General features: G+C 39.3%; 1 protein-coding gene across 3 annotated transcripts in view; it reads left to right on the top strand.

Moving 5' to 3' along the window:
* FGF14 (fibroblast growth factor 14) overlaps positions 1 to 24421 on the top strand; it is a 622301-nt gene that overhangs the window by 509399 nt on the left and 88481 nt on the right. For all 3 annotated transcript variants that reach the window (XM_086330526.1, XM_086330525.1, XM_086330523.1), the window contains exons 2-3: positions 452 to 562; positions 7960 to 8063. In XM_086330526.1, coding sequence (XP_086186652.1) covers positions 511 to 562; positions 7960 to 8063 — 156 coding nt within the window. In that variant the 5' untranslated portion in view covers positions 452 to 510. The remainder of the gene's footprint in view (positions 1 to 451; positions 563 to 7959; positions 8064 to 24421) is intronic.

Here is a 24421-nt window from a genome sequence, read left to right as displayed (position 1 = left end):
TTAAAAAGCCTTTGATATGGTTTCTTAAAGCCAGGAGTTTGCAAAATTCTTGTCCCACCATCCTGAATGATATTAGTTTAAACTATTAAGCTAGTTAGTTTAGGACTTAGCTAATAGCTAAATAGATTAAGTAGTTTAATCATTTTAACTAATTATTTAAATACATACATGTCAGTTTTTTTTAATGACCTGTTATCTAAAGTTTCTGGCTTTACGACTTTACGAAAAATAAGTTTACGACGGCATTTTCTTCACCTCCTGTGATCAGCATCTTCCAGGTTTGAGAAATGCAGAGACATTTCTGGGAAACATAAAATAAAAGGTGCTTCTATAAAATGTTTCTATAAAATACCCTCTTACTTCTGAGAAAGAAAGAAAAGAAGCAGGGAAGAAAAAAGAAACTCCACTGTGACGCGTTGTGAGGCTTATGACCTCTGTGTTTGCCTTTCAGATCCCCAGCTCAAGGGTATAGTGACCAGGTTATATTGCAGGCAAGGCTACTACTTGCAAATGCACCCCGATGGAGCTCTCGACGGGACCAAGGAGGACAGCACTAATTCTAGTAAGTGACCCCCCAGGCCACCGGCTCACACAATCGGTGGAGACGCTGCTGCTTACGTGACTTTCCAAGTACAGTTGCAAATATTGGGTTACGTGCGTTCATTTTTACAAATGTTATACCCTAGAATGCCATTGACAATTCTCTTTGGACCACCTGGATAGAAATATTCACAGAGCCACTAAAGACACCTGTCATTTTAAGAGAATTATTCATCTTTTCAGTTTTTTCCCCAAGCAGTTGTCATATCCAGTGTTATTGTTACTTGAATCTCATTATCATCAAAGTAATTGCACTAATGCATTCAGATGAAAGTTGATTACCTATTTACTTTGGAAGTTTTATTTTTGTGAGACCTGTAGCTTCTTTTTTTTTTTTTGTAAATTAACTTATTTATTTTAAATGGAGGCTAATTACTTTACAATATTGTAGTGGTTTTTGCCATACATTCACATGAATCAGCCACGGGTGTACATGTGTGTAGCTTCTTAATGATAACTGTGTTATCATTAAGAACAATAAGGATTAGTTCTTGTGTTTTCAAGAACAATAAGGATTAGTTGTTTCAAATAATGGAAGTGTTATTTTTCAAATTCTTTGTGTTCAACAAGATAATATTTTTCTTTATAGAGGGAACATGAAGGCTGTGTACTTTTTAACACATTGTATGAATTATTTATTTATAAAATTGGATCTGTGCTGTTTTTTTAAATTAAAAAAGCCACCTACCTTCCATTGTTTTCATATCTGTCTTCATGTTACGATTTCTTTACATATAACTTTTCTTTGTATTTTTATTCTGGCACTCCTTCTCTTCAATTTTCTCTGTTTTTGTTTCCTATTTTCTGTGCATCCTGGCCTCTGATTCCCTTTAATTTAGCACATCAGTTCAAAAGTAGACACTTTTCATTGCTCAGGAGAATGAGTGAAAAGCAAAAATCAATTTTATTGGAAATATTTTATCACATTTTACTAGTGGATATGAATCTTTTCATCGATTTAGCATTTATCCTTCACATACAGAACTTTATTCCATGGGAAGAAGGAGGCTTTGAATACATATAACCAAATTATAGACAGTTCCTGTTTTAAAGTCTAGTCATCAACTGTTCAGATACACTGATTCTGAGAGAAGCTAATAATATAAAGTAGGCTATTTTTGCATTTGGTGTTGCTAAGTGAAATATCATTATTTTCCCAAACATTGTGTTTGTATTTTAGACTTTGGACATTACTTCATTTAAAAATTTTTCTTTAAACTTCAAATATTTTCTTTATCTATATTTTCCTCCTATTCAGTTTTTAATCTTTTCATCTCCTTGTTTCTATTATGTCATCCTTTTGTACTTTAGACTTTTCCCTGTCATATTTGTTCATTGATTTTTGTTTGCTTTATTTCCTCTTGATTTAGAAAAAGAGAAAGTAAAGTAATTCAGGCAAAGGGAAGAAATAGAAGACGTTTTTATTCATAAGGTTGGCATCAAACATTGTTTACCTGTTGGGATTTTGATATTAGGTTGAACTCTCAAAATCGTCAGCACTTAACCATCTCTGACCTACAGAAGATGTTAGTTTCTTTTGATTCATGTTAATATATATTACATATATGTATGAATATATACATCTGCTAATTTTCCTTTCCCTACTTTAAACTCCTCACCCACTCTTTGACAAAAGGCATTCTCTTTTTTTTGTATGTTAGAGTCGTGAGGGTCATGGACTTTAGATTCCTAAGTTCTCATGTCTTCAGTGTCTCTGATTTTCTTTGGCCAGAGTCTAGTAGAGCATGAAAGCACGTTTTCTGTAAGTCTGATCACGATAAGACCTATGACACTGATTTATCAGACTAGAGGCTGATGTCATCCATCAGACAAGCAATTTCAAAGAAAGAAAAAAAAATTATAGCTATACAAAAATGCTGCTTAGCTGGACTTCTTGAAAAAATAGCTTCCTTCAAGCAAATGTTTTATGAGTTTTTTCCCTACCTCTCCTTTTGTTTTTGTAGCATCAAACAAGTTGGTTTTTTCATGATGGAATCAATATCAAGTTAAGAAGTATCAGTAGACACTGTGTTTTTTTTTTTTTTACAGTGTATTACATCACAATTGAATAAGCAGCACAATATTTTCTAAATTATGAAAGTGCAGATGTAGAAATTACACACACACATGATTATATCTGGTTATCTGCATAGTATTAAACACTGGACCGGGAAGCTGAGATACTAAAAAATACTGGGCCTTCTGTTCAGTAAATGTATGAGGCTTTTCCCCTGGAAGAGAATCTTTGTGTGGCTCTTGAAATCCTTTCTAATCCCCCTCAATGCTGCTGAGGAGCAGTTCTGGGAACCAGGCAGGAATGGGAACCCCAGTGGACAAGCAAATCAGAACCAAATCATAGTGACCAGGCTGCAAGGGCTTCCATTCCTCTGCAAAGATCTAGCCCACAGCTTCTTTTCTTACAAGTTAACCACTGTGTTTTCTGTGCCCTTTAAGTCAGTTAGGTTAGTTTCTTACTGTTTTAACATTTGCAAAGACAAGGCAGAACAGAATAAAACAGGTTGAGATAGATGTTCCCTCCTCAAAAGGTTATGAAAACTGCATGACTGCAAAATTTATAAAACATTGCAGGATTATAGCAGCTTTGTAAAAGCAATGGGAATTACTAATTAACTCAACTTTTTCATACTATCACCATCTTAACTGAAAAACACAAGCTTATAGGATGAATTTTAACGCATCTTCTTTTCTCTGGTTCATCACAGTAGTCTCATATGTTCTGGGAAAATCATTAGCCCTGAAAAGTGATCTTTAGAAATGAAGGTGAGAGCGTCAGAGATGCTGACAGACAGACAAGTCCTCAGTGGAGCACTGCCCTCTTTGCTTAAGCTAAGTCACTTCAATCATGTCAGACTCCTGTAACCCCAAAGACTGTAGCTCACCAGGCTCCTGTCCATGGGATTCTCCAGGCGAGAATACTGGAGTGGGTTGCCATTTCCTTCTCCATTTTGCTTGAGAGTGTAATGTAATTATTCACAAACATTCCAATTTTTTGCTATTTCTCTGAATACAAAACAAAGGTTAGTCACCCATTGGTAGGAAAAATAAAGAGGAATAACCTAAAAGTCACCCTGATGGCACCCCGAAAGTCACCAAATGAGAGAACTGAGGTTTGAACCTGCATGACTGGAGCTCATTGCTAGCCCACTAGTAAATACGAGATTACTTAGAACTAGGTAAGGGCTTCCCTGGTGTCTCAGCTGGTAAAGAATCCACCTACAATGCAGGAGACCTGGGTTCGATCCCTGGGTCAGGACTGGAGGAGGGCATGGCAACCGCTCCAGTATTCTTGCCTGGAGAATCCCATAGACCGAGGAACCTTGCGGGCTACAGTCCATAGGGTCACAAAGAGTTGGATGTGACAGCATAGCACAGAACTAGGCAAAGTCAGAACCACCCTGCTAAGCTTTCTTTGTCAAAAAATTTAAACACCTTCAAAGGGAGAAAGGGTGGCAGGCAAACCTATCGCCCTGACACTAGTGCCCTCCCCGGATCACCGGGTGAGATCTACAGCTTTTTGGGCAAGAAAATGGGGAAGGGTGGATAATTGGCCCTAACTGAGAGATTCTGAAGCAACTCACCTGCTTACCCAGGCTTCCAGTGCCCTGGAAACATCTTTCACAAACAGAAGTGAAATCCTGGGGTACTTTATCATCACACTCATTTTACAGAGTGTGTTGCTCTGAAATTCTTAGAGCTTCCCTTCTATGCACCAGAGATAAGCATTACCATGACTATGGTATTTGATTACAGAATGATTTTTTTCTTCAGTTTACTTTTGGCAAGTGGCCAAAAGCTTGGGATTTTCCTGTGCTCTTAAAGGTCACTGTTCCCACTACGAGATACTGAAAGCAGAAGAGGGCTATAGAAATATTCATGTGTCAGTCTTTACTGCTAGATTAAAGCCCCATCCAAACCAATCCCTCTTACCTGAGAGATTCCCAACCTGGTAACCTGATGTATAAAACCAGCTGTTCCCTCACAATGCCCACTATTCAACAGGCCTCAGGAAGGTGGTTCTCACCTTGTCTGTAGGCTAGGATCGTTTGAGGAGCTTTTTTTTTTTTTTAAAAAAAAAAAAAGAAAGAAAGAAAAGTTCCTGATGCCCTAAACCCACTCCCAGAGGTTCTGATTTAATTTCATTGCTCTGGAGTTGGGCATAGCCATCCTGTCTTATAAGGCTTCTCTGGTGGCTCAGACAGTAAAGCGTCTGCCTGCAATGCTGGAGACCCAGGTTTGATCCCTGGGTCGGGAAGATGCCCTGGAGAAGGAAATGGCAACCCACTCCGGTACTCTTGCCTGGAAAATCCCAGGGACAGAGGAGCCTATAGTCCATGGGGTTGCAAAGAGTCGGACAAGACTGACCGAGTTTACTTTCAGTTTTCACTTTCTTTCATCCTGTCTTGTGAATACAGCTAGTTTTAAAGTGCAGCCAGGGTTGAATGAAATTCACTATCATATGGAGACTGGAGTGTTCCACAGAATGGACAAAGTAGCATGAACATCCCCCAGGCCTTGTGGGATTGCTTTATAATTGTGTTAGACATAAAAAGGCTGAAAACCCATAATAATGTTTCAATTACTGTGAGTATCTGTTGTTATGACAAGCACCATGGATCCGTCATGGTCAGCTCTGAGTGGGCTTCCGCATTACAGTGGTTCTATGGATTCACTTTCTGTTTTCTTCCTATAAATGATAATAACTATTATAATTCAGGTCTCAGTCAAAACCCTGTGGAGGGGAAAAGTATATATATATATATATATATATATGTATATTTTTAAATACAGTGCAGGGCTTCCCTTGTGGCTCAGCTGGTAAAGAATCCACCTGCAATGTGGGTGACCCAGGTTTGATCCCTGGGTTGGGAAAATCCCCAAGAGAAGGTAAAGGCTACCCACTCCAGTATTCTGGCCTGGAGATTTTCATGGACTGTATAGTCCATGGGGTTGCAAAGAGTCGGACATGACTGAGCACGCACGCAACACCACCAGACATATATGAAAGTGAAGTGAAGTGAAAGTGAAGTCACTCAGTCGTGTCCAACTCTTTGCAACCCCATGGACTGTAGTCTACCAGGCTCCTCTGTCCATGGGATTTTCCAAGCACGAATACTGGAGTGGGTTGCCATTTCCTTCTCCAACATATATGAAGGTTAGAATAAATACATTTGAATAGGTTCAGATAGAAAAGTTTGCATGGGCAGATGCACAATTATGGTTTTCCCTAAAAACTTTTGCAAATAAATCAGGAATTATCCTATGGTGCCAATCCTTTCAAAATATTAGCAAGATGGGACAGTTCAGGTGATATAGAAGAGAGTAAAAATATCCAATGACTTTCTTCCACAAGGAAGGAATACTGAGCAGACATCCCTGGTGGTCCAGTGGTTAAGAGTCTGCACTTCCAATTCAGAGGGTGTGAGTTCAATCCCTGGTTGGGTGACTGACATCTCACCTGCTGCATAGCGCAGCCAAAAAATTAAAAAAGAAGAAATACTGAAAGTTGCCATGCCACAAGTATTCAATCACTCCACATTCATGTTTAACATTAAATAATATCATAGAAATAAGCAAACAGAAGCCTCATTCCTCCATAAGGGTATTATAAGCCCCTAGAATCCTACAGAAGACAGTTCAATGCTAGTTTGCATCCTGAAAGTGAATACCCACAAAACCTGATGCCCCTGAATGTTCTTGTAGGGATAATTCTCAAGGGTCATGGCCAGCCATTCTCATTTCATCATCTGAGTAGCACAGACATCTTGAGATCCCAAGATCAGTAACATATAGTAACTGGAAGAGAAGGTGTAATCTCCCCCAACTCGATCAGAAAAACCATGTGCCTCGGAATTAAATAGAACACAATGTAGAAAGTCCATTTAAAATTATGTACTGAGTAGACCCACAGATTTAAGCCAAAATTGCCCACATCTTTCAAATTATTTATTCTTCGTGGAATACAAGCAAGAGCCTAAACCTAAGATATTTTCCTTGTACATTTACTTCAACATTTTAGTGCTTTCATTGCCTCTTCTGGGATGGTTCTCTTAATTCTAGACTTGAATTAAGAATGCAAATAGGAGCAGATAACCTCTCATAATTAACGATAATCTTATAAATGTGTCTATAATAAAATCTTCAAGCAGTCATCACCAAGAATGATATTAGACAGTTCCTAGGAGATTCAGTGGTTAAGACTCTTGCACTTAATTGCAAGGGGTGAGGGTTCAATCCCTGATCTGGGAACTGAGATCCTACATGCCATGTGGCCAAAGGGGAAAAATAGGAATGATGCTGAAATGCTCACTACACAGTCATATATAACCCTGGCAAGGAAATGCATTATTAAGGATGTTAATTAGGACTTTAAAAAAAATCATGATAACATTGCTATCTGCAATGTGAAACTTACATACGAATACATTTTTGGTCAATAAAGGAAGAAATAGAACATGGAAACATTCTTATCTCTTCAGGGGGTAAAATTGAACACTCTTCCCTCTTTGTTTTCGTGTTCACTCATAATTTTATGAAATATTAATGAAGAAGATTCCCTCTCTGAAATTCGTACGCCGTTCGGTGTGATTAGTTCTTTCTAAATTTAGCACGTGGGCAGGTGCACATCTTTTCTGGGCTCTGCTGGCATGTCATGTTGGTTCTGCAAGAGTAATTTAGCTTTGGAATTACCTTTTTAACTTCTTGCCTGTACAACATTGCAGTGATGAAGCAAACCTTCCACCTAAAAGACCAGATAAACACTCAATTTGGGCTTTTAAAATTCTCCTCTTTTAGGGTGACTCCCTGGTGGTCCAGTGGTTAAGACTTTCCAATTCAGGGAGTACGGATGTGATTGCTGGTTGGTCAGGAAGCTAAGATCGCACACGCCTTGTGAGCGACAAAACAAAACGTAAAACAGAAACCATATTGTAACAAATTCAATAAAGACTATAAAAACGGTCCACATTAAAAAAAAAAAAATCTTTAAAATAAAACTCTGCTCTTTGAGAGTCTTCCTAGCTGATTTTTTCTGGTATCAAATGGTATCAGAGACTGTGATGCTGGAGTCGTGATTACAGGCCTGATTCTGTTTATTATCCCACCATTCTTCAGAATGCTATAGGGAGCCTGCTAAGATCTACAAATCAGAGCTCAAGTGCTATCTTTACTCATAACAGAAACTTCTTAAATAGAGAGATAGAAGGTAATGAATTGGGAGCCTCTCAGAAGGTTATAACGGACGTAATATCTCTCAAATAGAATAAATGAAACAGAAAAGTGATGGGGGGAGGTGCTCTGCTTCCCCTGCCCATTGGTGACAGACCGTCTTTCTCTTCGCAGCACTGTTCAACCTCATACCAGTGGGACTGCGCGTCGTTGCAATCCAGGGAGTGAAGACGGGGTTGTACGTCGCCATGAATGGAGAAGGTTACCTCTACCCATCAGTAAGTAACACATCCAAGGTATTGGCCATCAACACAGCGATGCAGCCACCACAAAAAGGAGAATGCTTTCAGTTTGGCTTTAGTGTCTGACCTTTATGACAATGCCTAGGAGCTGTTAATTCATGATTCAGCAATGTTTGGTAATGTATCAGTGTATCAAGCAGAAGAGGAACATTACCTCTTAAAGTTGTGTGTTTGCATATTTTTATATGTCCCAGTTCATTGAAAATTGAGAAATTTTGAAGGGATTGACTTTTTTTTAAGAGATCTTATCCACTTTATTCAAATATTCCAAATTTTAAGTTTTCTGTTAAGTGGTTGATGTTATATAAGCAGATTGTTTTCTTTCCTTCTTTTTAAATGTAAGGCAAAGAACACAATAGGCTGATACTTTATAGGCTAAGAAAAATGCAGTAATATCTGTCCACTTTCAAACCCAAATGAAATTTTATTACCTAATTGCTATTAGAAAGGATTGATATTAATGTAATCCTTTTCTATTATTATTTAGAAATGTACTTTTCTTAGGGAGTTTCTTATAAAAGATTATTTTGCAAAAAGAAACAGAGTAAATGTAATTCTAGAAGAGAAAATTTAGGAGAGAGTAGTTCTTTTAAAAAACAAGAATTGAGATTGAGTTAAGTGTTTTACTGGGAAAATATTTCTAATATCAAAATGTATATCGCATTTAAATGTAAACAAATCTTGGTTTTGTATTAATGTGTATTACCATCTGAGCACCTTTCCATTCTCTTCTGCAATATTTACTGTTTACAAGTGATTTGCATTCAGATGTGCTGTGTATATATATTATAATGCAGTTAGAATTCGCATCTGCCAGAGGTCCAAGCAATAGAGACTTAAGATGGAAATACTTCTTTCCATTATCCCTTGAGCAAAAACTGACAGATTAAAGTCATGGAGCCTCAGAGGAGATTCTCTTATTTGGGTTTTCCTGTCGTCTTCCTATGAATTCTTTAAAACTCTGTTGTTAAATATTGTCAGAAAAAATGTATACATACATACATTTTACACACACACACACACACACACACCACTAAAACTTAAGCAGAGCAGAAGGGTTCTCTGGGGACTCCTATGAAATGTGATACATTTTCTTCAGCAAAATCTGGGAAAATCCTGTCAAGGAAAATAAAATGTGAGCCGTGGATTCCCTTCCTGTTGAGCTGAGACATGCTCTAGTCTTTCTGAAAACTTCTTTCTCATTCCCTGAAGGCCATTCTTGCTGCAGACCTGGGCCCCGTATTATGCAAATTGCATTCGGTTGCCCAAGATGAATATTCAACATATTGGGAGCCAGAGGAAGCTGGAATTCCCTATCTCCCCTTTAGAAAAGCTCTACTCAGATAAAGATCATTTCCTAGAGATGCCTTATCTCAAATGAAGTCAGTTTCATTGATTTGACGTATGTGCTCTTATTTTTGTTTCTTCGTCTCCCCCAGTCATCTCTGAGATGCCTAAAAGTGATCAGATGCAGTTTCTGCCATCGCCTCTAGTTCTGATTCTACGGATGATTTTATCATGTCTTCCTGCTCTAGCGTAGGCATTGATGTCAGGGGAAGTGTAAATGTTTGTTTCATCTCTTTTGCTTCTGAGATGCTGTTTTCTTGTGATGGGGTTGCACCTGGATGGCATTTTTTTTTAAAGGTAGAGAATATCAGAGTGCGTCTGGGTCTTAGCTTAAAATCCAAGTCCTGGTTATGTTCGGTGCAGTGTAAGTGGTGGGACAAGAATAGAATGAGGACAGAGCCAGCTGCCTGGTTCAGTCCTCAACACCTTGAGTAAGCTCCTTCTACCCAAGAAGCACATCTTGGGGGAGCAGCACGCACCAGGATTTGTCCCGGGAAGAACTTCAGGCTTTTCATCTGACCTGCTGTTTTCTGCCGTCACCTCCCAGTTTCTCCAGTTATTTGGTTTGGGGCCTTCCAGTTGAGGTTGTTGAGTTTCTGATTTGCAGGACTTGGGTTTTCTCTTCTTCTCATATTTGACTCTCTGCTCTGAACGCAGGACGTAGGAAGGAGCACTCTATTCACCCAGCTTACGCCTGCCCAGACCAGGCCCTTAGAATCCTCAGCATCTTATAGAAAAAGGATTTAGACTCAAATTAAGTGTGATTTCCAGTTTTGACTGATATTATCTAGTGAAAGTGCTCTGTTTATTTCAAGGTAATGGAATTTGAACTTCAATACTTCAGGAGAAAGGAATGTTTCCCCACATTCAGTCCTTTATTCCGTAATTAGTTTTTGAGAACCTAGTAAAATGAGAATCTAGCACAAGATAACATCACAGTTACTATAATATATAATGATAACAATGGTTAATATTTACCTAGTGCACTCTCCCTAGTACTGTTCTAAGTGCGTTGCAGTCTTAGCTCATTTAATCCTCCCAGCCAATTAAGCAAATACCATTAAAATTATCTTAGGGATACACAGAGAGCCTAAAGAGTCGTCAGTCACCAGTAAAAAGAGAAGATAGGATTTGAGCCTTATTAGTCAGACTCATCAGATCACTTTTAATTGTCGCACCATAGGGCTTTCATGCACCAGACATTTTTCATAATATGGTCTGGCACCTATTCTAGCGAGAAGTTATATACACAAGATGATGTCATACAAACCTTTAGGGAGTTGTTACCTAGGGAATTGTTAATTTCAAACATTAAGAAGTATCATTTGAAACATAATCTGTTTATTTTGGGGAATCTCAAGTAAAAGAAAATCAGAAAATGTTTGTCGGGGGGAAGGTTGGATATCACATGTGTGCGTGCTCATTCAGTCGTGTCTGGCTCTTTGCGACCCCGTGGACTGTAGCCTGCCAGGCTCCTCTGTCAGTGGAACTTTCCAGGCAAGAATACTGGAGTGGCTAGCCATTTCCTCCTCCAGGGGATCTTCAGGACCCAGGGACTGAACCAGAATCTCATGCTTCTCTAGCATTGGCAGGCGGATTCTTCACCACTGAACCACCTGCAAGTGTATACTGATATTAACATCCCCTGGGAAGTACATATCGCTACTATATACTGGGTGTTTCATATTCTTAAAATGTATTCCATGTAATGTTTGAGCTTAAACTTTAAAGCTAACATGGGTTAACCTAACCAAGAAGTTTTGAACTAAGCTGAGTAACTTTTTTAAAAGGAAAACTCCACCCAGGCTATGATTTAAAGAAAAAATTTGATATAAAGATTGAAGTCTGAGAAATGAAGGAGTCTGTTTTGTGCTCACTTTTAAAAGATCAAATTAGACTAGTGTCTGACATGAGATCAGTTTTACTGAGAATCTATAGATTTGGAATGTAGGCAATAAAATACTGAGATCTCTCAAAGTGAGTTCCATTAACTGAAAGTCACTCTTGGAATCTGACTTGAAACTCTCATAATCCCTTGCCATCCAAATAAAGATATTTAATTTGTCAGATAATTTCACCTCAGGGGGATGAAAGAAGGAATCTTGACTGAGATGTAAACAATCACATTTCCGATGCTGAAGGCACTTGCTCCCTGTGGAATCTTTTCATCAACATGACAATAGTCATTTCTTTTGTGGTCATAACGATTCTAATATGTTACTTGAAGAGGCCTCCTAAGAGATTTGATGTCAGATGCAGTTTGCTTGAAGGTAGAACACAGGCTGTAAGGTCACAGAACAGAAACTGACAAGGAAATATTTTTTAAAAGAATTAGTTTAAAATAATGTTTAGGGAACAAAATGCATGTTGACCAACTCCAGACTATTTATAGTGCTGTGAGGAACAGTCAAGGGTGGGTTTCTTTTTGTTCCTTTGTTTGTTTGCTTGTTTTCTCCCTTCCAAACAACCTACAACTTTGAAAAACTAAGTTAATCCTCCATAGAAAGTTAAGGTTCGAATGTAAATTCCAAACACTCAAGAAAACTTGGGATGAAAGAAAAATAGCATTCATCAGCTGGGCAGAAATAGAGAATAGTGGAAGCCAAAGGGTGTTTCTGATACAAGAAAGTGAGGGGTTGTGGGGGAAGGAGAGAAAGGAGACTGATGATAAAATGGATGAAACCCAGGATCTTGGATCTAAGTCAGGAAAACATGTTCCTTGGATGCTTTAATAATTTGGGGTGTTAAAATTCTAGTTTCAATCTGGTTGACTTCTCAATGATGAGGTAAAAAAAATGTACATAAAGTGTATAAAGATTCATTTTCATTGTCTTATCACAGGCTGACATTTATGTGAATATATGTCCCCACCCCAAAGTGGGGCTGTAAATGTTTCTGTTACCCCAATGCAGGCATCTAGAGAAACAGTGAGCCCTGGTGTTCTCCTGAAATCTGTATTTCGTCTGAGTCTCTTAACCAAGAGATGCAAGTGGAGAGGAAGACAATTCCTTTCCATGTAGATTTTAAAAACAAATCAAGAAAAAGCATTTTAAATATCAGGACTCGTAAGAGTCACATGGACAAATGGGAAAAATAAAGATTCCGTGGGTGAACCTCTAGATATTTCAATCCAATATGTCTGAGGGGAGGCCCAGGAATCCACAGTTTAATAAGAATCCCTCCTTCACTGGTGGGTGATTCTAAAGCTGGTAGCCCAATGACCAACCTCCACGCAACAAGCATTGTTTCCACAGCTGATGGGGGCGTTGATGGTAGCTTTAGACCAAAATGGTGAGAGTAGATTTGGTGAAAATTGGTAGGCAGATGACCCAGGCCCAGAAATTAACACTGGGTGGAATAAAATATTTGATTTTCCTAACTTCATCTGCCGCTAAGTTGAACTTTGTAGAAATCTGAAGCAGAGCTGCACGCTTCTTCGCTCAAGCCCTGGGGTATCTGGACGCTGAAAGTATACATGCACGCTGATTGTGTGTGCTGGCATGGGGCAGCGGGGTAGTGAAGTAGCCTATAATTAAGGAGGAGGAAAGCTAAATGCTATGTATTCTGAAGAAAAGTATTTTCAGGGACCTCAAAGTCTTATCTAGTTGGTCTGAAATGGTTTTTCTGATACTATAGTTGTCTCTTTCAGAAACAGTTTCATGACCCTCTCTACAAAGGGGGCCCCACTGTCCTGCTCTGTGCTGATGGGCGTCTCTCACTTGCTCTTCTTTATTTGTGTGGTTGTCTATCCTCCACTTAATAAGAACACCCAGACAGGCAAGTCTCGGACCTCCCGGCCACCTCCTACCATCAGCGCTACATCTTTCCGCCCAGTCCACAGCTCTAGCAAAACCAGATGGAACAGTGTTCTTTCCTTCTTGACGTTTGGCCCTCTGTTCATGGCTCAGGTTTGGGCATAAAGATGGAGCCCCTTTGTTATGTTGCAGTGCGGTATCTAACTTCCTCCAGCGCTTTCTCTTCTTGCCTGGAAGTTTCTCGTCCACAGGCATACACGATCCCTCCCCTGTATTTCTGTGCCCATGAACTCTTGTGTGAGTTCTTGTGTGTCAGAAGATACCCGTCTTGTCTCTGAATGACGTCTCCGGACACCCATCCTCGGGAAACTGCTTGCTGTTTACCTGACTGCTGGCGGGCTGCCCACCCATGCCTCCCACTTCCTGTTTTACTTTATGTACCAGGCAGTGGATGACATGAAGCCTGTAATCGGTGTGGCCACAGTGACAACAGCTCCTTGACTGAATAAAGGAAGACACGCCACACACAGTAACTTAGTTTCTAGACACATGTTAGCTTTGTTTCTGGGCCAAGAGACACTGGTGTTGGCAACTCGGGAACTAAGGGACTGGAAAGGGTGGAGCCACTTCTGCTTTATTGACTATGCCAAAGCCTTTGACTGTGTGGATCACAATAAACTGTGGAAAATTCTGAAAGAGATAGGAATACCAGAGCACCTGACCTGCCTCTTCAAAAACCTATATGCAGGTCAGGAAGCAATAGTTAGAACTGGACATGGAACAACAGACTGGTTCCAAATAGGAAAAGGAGTACGTCAAGGCTGTATATTGTCACCCTGCTTCTTTAACTTCTATGCAGAGTACATCATGAGAAACGCTGGGCTGGAAGAAGCACAAGCTGGAATCAAGATTGCCGGGAGAAATATCAATAACCTCAGATATGCAGATGACACCACTGTTATGGCAGAAAGTGAAGAGGAACTGAAAAGCCTCTTGATGAAAGTGAAAGAGGAGAGTGAAAAAAGTTGACTTAAAGCTCAACATTCAGAAAGTGAAGATCATGGCATCCGGTCCCATCCCTTCATGGGAAATAGATGGGGCAACAGTGTCAGACTTTATTTTTCTGGGCTCCAAAATCACTGCAGATGGTGACTGCAGCCATGAAATTAAAAGATGCTTACTCCTTAGAAGAAAAGTTATGACCAACCTAGATAGCATATTCAAAAGCAGAGACATTACTTTGCCAACAAAGTTTCGTCTAGTCAAGGCTATGGTTTTTCCTGTGGTCATGTATGGATGTGAGAGTTGGACTGTGAAGAAAGCTGAGCACCGAAGAATTGATGCTTTTGAACTGTGGTGTTGGAGAAGACTCTTGAGAGTCCCTTGGACTGCAAGGAGATCCAACCAGTCCATTCTGAAGGAGATCAGCCCTGTGATTTCTTTGGAGGGAATGATACTGAAGCTGAAACTCCAGTACTTTGGCCACCTCATGCGAAGAGTTGACTCATTGGAAAAGACTCTGATGCTGGGAGGCATTGGGGGCAGGAGGAGAAGGGGATGACAGAGGATGAGATGGCTGGATGGCATCACTGACTTGATGGACATGAGTTTGAGTGAACTCCAGGAGATGGTGATGGACAGGGAGGCCTGGTGTGCTGCGATTCATGGGGTCGTAAAGAGTCGGACACGACTGAGTGACTGAACTGAACTGAAAGGGTGGAGAGATATTTGAAGATGGTTCTTGAGATGTTATGGAGGGCTTCCCTGGTGGCTCAGTGGTAAAGCCTCTGCCTGCCAATGCAGGAGATGTGGGTTCAATCCCTGGTCTGGGAAGACCCCCACATGAAGTTGCGCCACTAAGCCCATGTGCCAAACTGTTAAGCCTGTGCTCTAGAACCCCGGAGCCACAACTGATGAGCCCAGATGCCACAACTACTGAAGCCCTTTAGCCCTGGGGTCCACGCCCCACCACAAGAGAAGCTACCACAATGAGAAACCTGCATACCACAACTGGAGTAGCCACGCTCTTTGAAACTAGAGAAAAGCCCATGCAGCAATGAAGACTCAGCATAGCCAAAAATGCATAAATAAAGGAAGAAGTTATGGAAAGAAGTCTGAGGTTGCCTGGGTATGGGAGGCAACAGAATCAAGGCTCACTCTGATATGATTAAGTCAGAACCTAGTGAGTTATGATGCTTCCCTCAAAGAAAATAAAACCCAAAAGGAGGAGGGAGCTGGGGTGGATGAAGATGCTGCCTTCAGCTGGACCAGGATATCCAGGGGGGTTAATAACCCCACTAAATGACGACTGGATGATGTGGAAGCTCGTGTGTCCTGGAAGAATCCATCTGAGGCTGTCTTAAGAATGGTTTGCAGGTGGAGAAACAATTGTTCTGTGATGGATGATGGTGTTTTCCTTTTCCTCCAGAATATCGGACAGAGCTGAAGAAGTTGGGTCAACAGCATCTGCAGGGAGGAAGTTAGATGTTAGAAAGAACCTTATTAAATACCATGAATTCTTCAAAAAGCTTTCTAATATATTTTGCCTGATTTGTAAATATACAGAATCAATAGGAGCAATTTTGGATACCAGGTAATAAAGCAGAGGACTTGCTGAGTACATTCATATCTTGTACCTTTATAAAAATGATGCTAATAACATGATAATATATCAGACCTTTGGATATTCTTACAAAAATTCCCAATCCTCATTATACATACGACTTCCTCAGATAGCATTGTAAATATCCAGACTCCAGGACATTCACCTAAAAGGTTAATTAAACACCAATTCAGAACTTTGAATATGCATTTCTAACACACGTGCCTGAAGGAGCACCCTTGATAAACAAGGGTCTGCATCACTGCATCATTATATAAAATGCAAATGATTTTATATTTATCATTGCTTTATTATTATCATTGTTGTTGTTATTTACAAATTCATAGTCCACTTCAAGCCCCCATGAAGTAAGCAGAGTGTGTTGTGTGTTCAGCCTCTCAGTCATGTCCCACTCTTTCATGAACGCATGAACTGTAGCCCTCCAGGCTCCTCTGTCCATGGGATTTCCCAGGCAAGAATACTGGAGTGGGTTGCCATTTCTTTCTCCACGGGACCTTCCCAACTGAGAGATCAAACTCAAATCTCCTGCATTGGCAGGTGGATTCTTTATCACTGAGCCACCAGGCAAGCCTGATGAAATAAGCAGAATGACATGACGGGTAAAAATGCTCACCTTTCCCACTGACCAGGTGAGTTGGCCTTTGAGGAAATGCACAGAGAAAAATCCCAGCTGCGATCACTCCGTTCAATCTCGAAAGAATAGGACAAGAAATGTGACCTGGAGCATCAAGATAAAATAGGGAAAGACAGGAATCTTGCTGAAACTTAAGAAAATAAAGTAAGAGAAACAGAAAGAAAGACATTGAATGTCCAACTAATAACAGCTGGTTTTCAATCCTGGAAGAGAGACGTCTCCCTCCTGTAAAGCTCAAGGGGTCTCCCTGAGATGATGGGCCTGGAGCTGGTGGGCACCTCCTGGCCTGAAGGGTGGTTCAAAACAAGCGCATCCTGTAAAGATCAGGTTTCCAGTGACAGCAAATCTGTGTTGCTTCAGAAGCGAACTCTTTTGAGATTTTTTTAAATTACTAATGAAATAAATATATCTATCTGTTGTTTATTTTTTCCTAAGCCTGTGCTTCCTCTGCGACTAGTTTGGTTTTCTCTCTGCAGGACCCTCCTACACAAGTCCCATTCCTGAAACAAAGGAGGTTCCCTCCTGCCTTAGATGGTCAGCATGTTCCTGGGGTTTTGAGCATCTTTTCTGGGTCTTGAGTAGAGTGGATTGATCCCATGTGGGCCCATCATTTTATACACACACACACACACACACGCACGCACACATACATATATATATATATATACACATATTTTAACTATTCCAAAGACTCACAAAAATTAAACACAGGTCTGATATGAAAAAAGTATGTAAGAAATATATAGAATATTATTGCTGCTCAGTATAATTACTCAACATTTAAATGTAGGCTGAAGAGCCAAGAACTCTGCAGAGATGTGTATAATCATAAATTCAGTTATTTGCTCATTCAGATCAACCCACATTATCCCATGCCTCCCATTGACAGCTATTGTGTGTTGTATGCACTGGGGCTTCAAAGATGTGTGAAAAATTCCTGATTTAAAAACAGACAAACAAACCCTCTAAAGTGAAATAGATAGGAGGAAACCATTCAGAGGACATCTTGACTAGATGAATAATTCTAAGACTCTTTTCTCCTATCTTTTCGCCGAATCTGTAATTCCGTGATTCTATTTGTACATTTCTTATCATTCCTTCGATAGCGATGGATACATAGGAAGTCTTCAGCCTGTAGTTCTTGATTGCTCATTGTTCAGGTGGAATCAGTTTCACCAGCAGATTTTATTAATCTGCTCCTTGAGTGCCTTCCTTATGCATGATATTTATTATGCATGCCACTTATCATTTCCCCACGAAAAACATTAAACATCAGCAGAGAGGAGATGAGTGTGTTTATTTCTTGAGTTGGAATTGCAGAAAAGCAGTTATTTACACATTTCCTTTTCTGAAAGGGCATGATAATCCCACAGAGGCAGAACTCAGTTATGCAATGTCTGCCTCTAACATGGTCATATTTGCATTAATGAGTTGAGTGGTGATGCTGCATTCCCCTGAAAAAAAAAAAAAAGAATCTCAAGCAAAAAAGTAAGCCTTGACTTCTAGTAAATGTCGCTACCACTTAAACTTGAACAATTTAAAGCAAGAGCATGAATAATGGTAATTAGAATAACGATGCAGAAAGGATTTTATTATTTCCATATGTTTGTAATGATATAGTGAGAAAAAAATCATCACAGTTTGCAATTGTATCCTATTTTACTCTAGAGTGAAAAATATCAATATAAAGTACTGTAGATAGCAACAAAATTTAAGTTATATCTAAATGTTTCCATTTAAAAAATCTGTGTTTGTAGAGGATGGATGGTAGATGGTGAAAGGAATTTTTATATGTAAGGAATTTTGAGGACTACCTGAAAAATTGAATCCTAAATCAAAGGATAATATTTGAGAATGTTTTCATTCTCCACACCATGAAAAAAACTGCAAAAAACTCCATAAATGCTAAGAAGGTTGATATGCCGTATGCATGCATGCCCAGTCGCTCAGTCATTTCCGGCTCTTTGTGAGCCCATGTATGTAGTCCTCCAGGCTTCTTGGTCCATGGAATTTTCCCAGCAAGAATACTGAAGTGGGTGCCATTTCCTTTTCCAGATATACTATATGCTGCTGTTAAGTCGCTTCAGTCATGTCCGACTCTGTGCGACCCCATAGACGGCAGCCCACCAGGCTCCCCCGTCCCTGGGATTCTCCAGGCAAGAACACTGGAGTGGGTATACTATATAAGGAATGATAAATCAGCTCTAACATTAAAGCATAATTAATACTACTAAAATTGGGGGGAAATTATGATATTTAAAAGTTGTTTGTGTATGTGGGAGGCCTCCTTACTGAAATTGCATTCACCATCCATTCAAGTAAAATCAAAGGTTTTTCTTTCTGATTCCATATTTTACTTTTAGAGAATTCTTTTTATTTCTGGGAATGGGGTTGTATGTAAGCTACTCTGAGAACCTAAGAACCATGAGTTCATGGTGGGCTCTGAATAGAAGTTGGGTATTTCTCTAAGTTTCCTCAGTGCAACTCATTTCTTGGTAATTTATATTCCACTTCTTAGATACTTGGGAATTAACGAAAATAATTTATAAAATAAATCATAAAAATATGACTGTTTTTTCCTTCAGAAAAACTACTCTAGCAACCATTTTTCAAAAACCAAATTGGCTTTTTTATATCACGTTATTTACTAAAATTGGCAAAGCTGTTCCTTTTATGATGATTTTCTTTGTTTCTTCTTCTTTATGCTATTTGTTTCCACTGATTTTAGAGCTATGGTATTATTGAAAGAATAATGACTATTTACTCATCTAAAATTATTGGTCACATCTTCTTTCTAACATTACCTGTCAATCAATATTGATCCAACACATACTAGAACCTGGAGAAATAATAATGAAAAAGACAGACATGGCCCCTGGCCTCATGGAACTTATTGTTTCCATATATGTGAACTCCATACACAGTAAATTTTAACTTTGAATTATTTCTCTGTGTTATAGAAGGGTGTTTTGTGCTCTGAGCTACATATGGTTTCACTCTGGTTGGTTGTCTTAAGGAAATGCATTCAATTTGGATTGCAAGTTCATGAAAAGGTACATAATGTTCTTCTGAGTAAAGACAGAGGAGATTTCTTGAGAGTTTTATTTAGAGTTAGATATTGGTTTTAAGATCTGACAACTATATAAAGTGAGGAGATGAGTCACTTGTTAATAGGTACATCTCAGTCCATGCAGAGGCATCCTAATTGGTAGTTATTTGCTGTCCCAGTAAAGATGACACTGAATGGGAGCAAGATATTTTTATGAGGCTTTAGAATTGCTGCATTTCTGACAAGATGGAGATTTTTATTTGGTTATTAATCCAGGTCACCATTTAGTAGAAATAGTTACACGGACAAAGAGGAAATCTCACTCTACTGTACTCTCATGCTGGTCCAAGTAGTACCTAAAGGTGCTAGTCTGACAAATGGAGAAGCTTATACCCATGTCATGTAAGAGATTATCTGTGAATGCCCTTCACAAGGGCATAATGACAAAGGGTTGACCTTCACTGACTCCCCATTTGTGTTAACTTTTCCAGTTAAGGCTTCCCTGGTGACTCAGACAGTAAAGAATCTGCCTGCAATGTGAGAGACCTGGGTTCGATCCCTGGGTTGGGGAAGATCCCCTGGAGAAGGGAACGGCAACCCACTCCAGTATTCTGGCCTGGAGAATTCCATGGACAGAGGAGCCTGGTGGGCTACAGTCCATGGAGTTGCAAAGAATCAGACACGACTGAGCATCTACTGCATTGTTAATTATTCCAATATTGCCATTTATCATTTTGCTTCTATCCTGCAATCGTCAATTAATGTTATCAATAGAAGCAATGAAAAAATGTTTTGTATTAAGAATTGGCAGTGTAGGAGACATCTCTGGTGGTTTAGCGGTTAAGACTTTGCACTCCCAATGCAGGGGGCCTTGGGTTGATCCTGGATCAGGGAACTAAGATCCCACACTCTGCTATATTTAAAGTGGATAAGCAACCAGAACCTACTGTATAGCATAGGGAACTATGCTCGATGTTACGTGGAAGTCTGGATGGGAGGGGAGTTTTGGGGAGAATGTGCTGATGTGTATGTATGGCTGAGTCCCTTTGCTATCTACTTGAAACTATCACAACATTGCTAATTGGCTATCATTTTTGTTCAGCCACTAAATTGTGTCTGACTCTTTGCGGCCCCAAGGACTGCAGCACACCAGGCTTCCCTGTCCTTTACTATCTCCCAGAGTTTGATCAAATTAATGTCCGTTGAGTCAGTGATGCTATCTAACCATCTCATCTTCTGTCGACCTCTTCTCCTTTTGCTTTCAAGCTTTCCCACATCAGGGTCTTTTTCCAGTGAGTCAGCTCTTCTCATTAGGTGGCCAAAGTATTGGAGCTTCAGCATCAGTCCTTCCAATGAATATTCGGTGTTGATTTCCTTTAGGATTGACTGTTTTGACCTCCTTGCAGTCCGAGGGACTCTCAAAAGTCTTCTACAGCACCACAGTTCAAAGACATCAATCCTGTGCTCAACCTTCTTTATTATCTAACTCTCACATCCATAGATCCTGGGAAAACCATAGTTTTGACTACGCGGACTTTTATCGACAAAGTGACGTCTCTGTTTTTTAATACACTGTCTAGGTTTGTCATTGCTTTCCTTCAAAGGAGTAGGCATCTTTTAATACCCCAATATACAATAAAAAGTTACATTAAAAAAAAGAGTTTGCAGTATAGGTAACTCTACCTACCACATACCTAACAGAGTTGTATGTTTATTGTGGTATTAGAAATAACTGCTTTTATTAGAAGGCATGTTAAATGTTCACAAATTTCAATCATAAATCTGTATTTCTAGAAATATTAATAACAGAAAAAACAACTTTCAAACTATCCAAAATTCTCTAGGTACCTTTTATCTAGAGGTGAGGTAAGAGGCATTTTCTTAGTATCCATGGAGAAATAAACTGTAACATGAAATATCATATTAAAATAAAGAAGGAAATTATTAAGAAATTGTTCCACAGGTACCATAAATGGGTTAACTATTTATCTAATGCAGTTTCAGTCCTTTAAAAGGTTGTTTTTATAGACTTAGCAAGGCCAAATGTATACCCAGGAGAAATAGCAGTGACCGTTTATTTAATTTAACGTTACATTTCGTGAGAGTGCTTGTACATTGAAATGGGTAGACAGAAGAAATGCCTTGGGCAATAGTTCCCCTGTGTTTATCTAAAAAAAAAATCAGCACCTTGTAGGAATTTGAATGCACACAAGGTTCTTATTAATTTTTACGCATCATTTATGCAATAACAATAACCAAAAGAGGGGAAAGAAACCGTATCAGCAATATGCGATTGCTTAAGCCAAAGTCTGACTTTGCTTCTCTGGGTCCTGAAAACCAGTCCTGATTTTATTATTTATTCCTGATGGCCAGTCTTTGGGACTGCTTAGAAATTCCTCAGACTTGTCAAAATGTTAACTACCAGTACTAAAATATCATGTTGTTTAAATTTTTAATGAATAATAGCTTCATTAGACATTATGTTCCTACCATGACTACGGAAAACTATGGAATATGGTACACCATCGCACTTAATTTCATTTATTCAATATTCAAATCATTTGCTTAACGAGAGAGTCGCCCAAGGGTCTGCTGAAACACTGAATATCTGGCAAATTACTGTGTACTAATTGATTCAATAATAGCATGTTAAAATTACCTTAACCATTCTGCTCAATACTTAATTGCATTTCCTATTGATGTCAGTGTTCTACCAACAAGCCCTTCATGCTTTAAAATAATTTTTCACTCTGAAAAAAAGTGGTAGAACTGCATTATCCGTTACCTGAAGTGATTTTACATTTGAGATGTCGATGGTGAGACTAGCAAGATAAAGATGTAGAAATATCATACCCAAGTCCTAGGAATATACAGACTGCAGAGTCCCAAAGTATTATGTATTCATGAACTAATCTTGGTAACTCCACTTCAAAGTGAGTTTTTAAAGGATAACTAACTCAGTAATCTTCAGGGGTGACTGTGGGGTGTGTGTGTGTGTTTAGATGTTCTATAACCATAACCCACCATCGAGAAGACATCTCTTTTCCTACACAATGAAAAGAGTACACACACAGAAATTAGGATTCTGATATGTAAATGTGGGCATTTTCTCTTCCTACTTATCTAGACCTTCTTCTGAACACACATCATGAAGTATTTGGGATAGTGTATAGGATTTATGTGGCTTTCCTGGTGGCTCAGCAGTAAAGACATTTGCCTGGCAATGCAGGAGATGCAGGTTCGATCCCCGGGTCAGGAAGATCCCCTAGAGAAGGAAACGGAAACCCACTCCAGCATTCTTGCCTAGAGAATCCCATGGCCAGAGGAGCCTGGTGGGCTACAATCCATGGTGTCGCAAAAGAGCCAGATGTGACTTAGCAGCTAAACAGCAACAACATAAGATTTTTAATTAACAAATTTCTTTAGAGAATTCATTCTTCTACAACTCATTTCTTAGATGAACTATAGAGTGGGATTGGTAGGTGGACTTGTATCATAGGAGGAGAAAATAGCTAGCTCAGAAGACTCACCATAGCAGGTGAGGCCACCAGCACAAACTGAAGCATTTGGGCCCTTTGTGTGACCTTGAGAATTCTGAATGACTTTTTATAACATGATGATGACATTTGAAATGCTTTCCAAGAAATGGATGGAATGCCCAATCATGTTTTCTTTGATCTTCAGATCTTGGGATTATCTTCTGGCTGAATGATGGCAACTCATTACATAAGGTCGGCAAACACCACCAAGCCTATCACAGACACATCATGAACAAGTCAGAACTTCCCCAGCTGTGCGGTCGGCCTGGTGGGCATGGTGCCAGCAGCAGGTCCTCTCTCTGGCACGGAGGACGTGCCAGAGAGATCCCAGAGTGGAAACACCAGGTTGGCAGGGAGAGAGGGGCCCTCCTCCTCTCCTCCTCCCCTCTGCCCCAGGATCTCTCTTCAGATTTTTAAAAAGACTGAAGTTATGATTATCCACAAAGGGCATTTATATTTATCCATCAGTGTGTTTACATACCTGTCATCTCAAGTAAAGATCACACTTAGGTACCGTTCTTCAGATTAGCACTCACACATTGTCCATGCATGTAAGAGATCTGCAAATGTAATGCCTTTCTAAGTTTCATAAAGTCTAATGAGTTTCAAAGACAAAGGAAATAACCTTTCTGAGATCCTTTTCCAATTATGAAAGCAATATGTTCATAGGAAAGAAAAATCTGGAGCTTTGGGGTAAAAAATATTTTCTTTTCTGTCTTTTAAGCTTTACAACTCAGTTCACTTCATTGGTAGACCTCAGGGTTTCTTTCTCATGCCTACAACTGTCATTACTGTCTTTTCTTAATGTCACATTGCTTTCACTGTTTCATTGAAATGACCTAAAAACAATCCCATGAAAGCTGATCCCATAAAAGAACATTTCCGTGGCATCTTTTGATGTCCTGAAACTAGACAAAAATCAATATAGTATAAATAAATATATTATCAAAAAGTTTATGCATGATTCTAAAGGGGAACTTGTACTGCTTTTTAAATTGATTTCCAGGAAAACTAAATTCATTCATTCTGTGGGTTTTATGGTTTTTAAAGACAGAATGTAATTTCATTTTGGTCAGTATTTTAAAATGAAATTTTTGTTTCAACTTGCAGTAATATGCATCCTATGTCATATCCTTAAGAGGGCCATTTTATCACTTTACTTGGAAAAAGCACTTCATGGAAAGCCACCTGTATTTTTATCACATTGTTGATTTTGAAGATGTAATTTATTTCATTGTGATGCATTTCTGGGTCTCCTAAAAGTGAGTCCCCTAACTGGGTTTCCTAACTGTTAAAAAGGTAATCATACTTCTATTCAAATTTGTATCAGAGAAATCACCCCATTGCAAGGAAAAGACTAGCATTCAAGGTTCTGATGTGTATATTA

This window comes from Bos grunniens, chromosome 12, assembly GCF_055505025.1.
Source record: "Bos grunniens cultivar Pamir isolate PY7600 chromosome 12, Bosgru_T2T1.0, whole genome shotgun sequence".
Classification (NCBI taxonomy): domain Eukaryota; kingdom Metazoa; phylum Chordata; class Mammalia; order Artiodactyla; family Bovidae; genus Bos; species Bos grunniens.
Note: the sequence above shows the minus strand (reverse complement) of the source record. Positions and strands in the feature narration are given on the sequence as shown.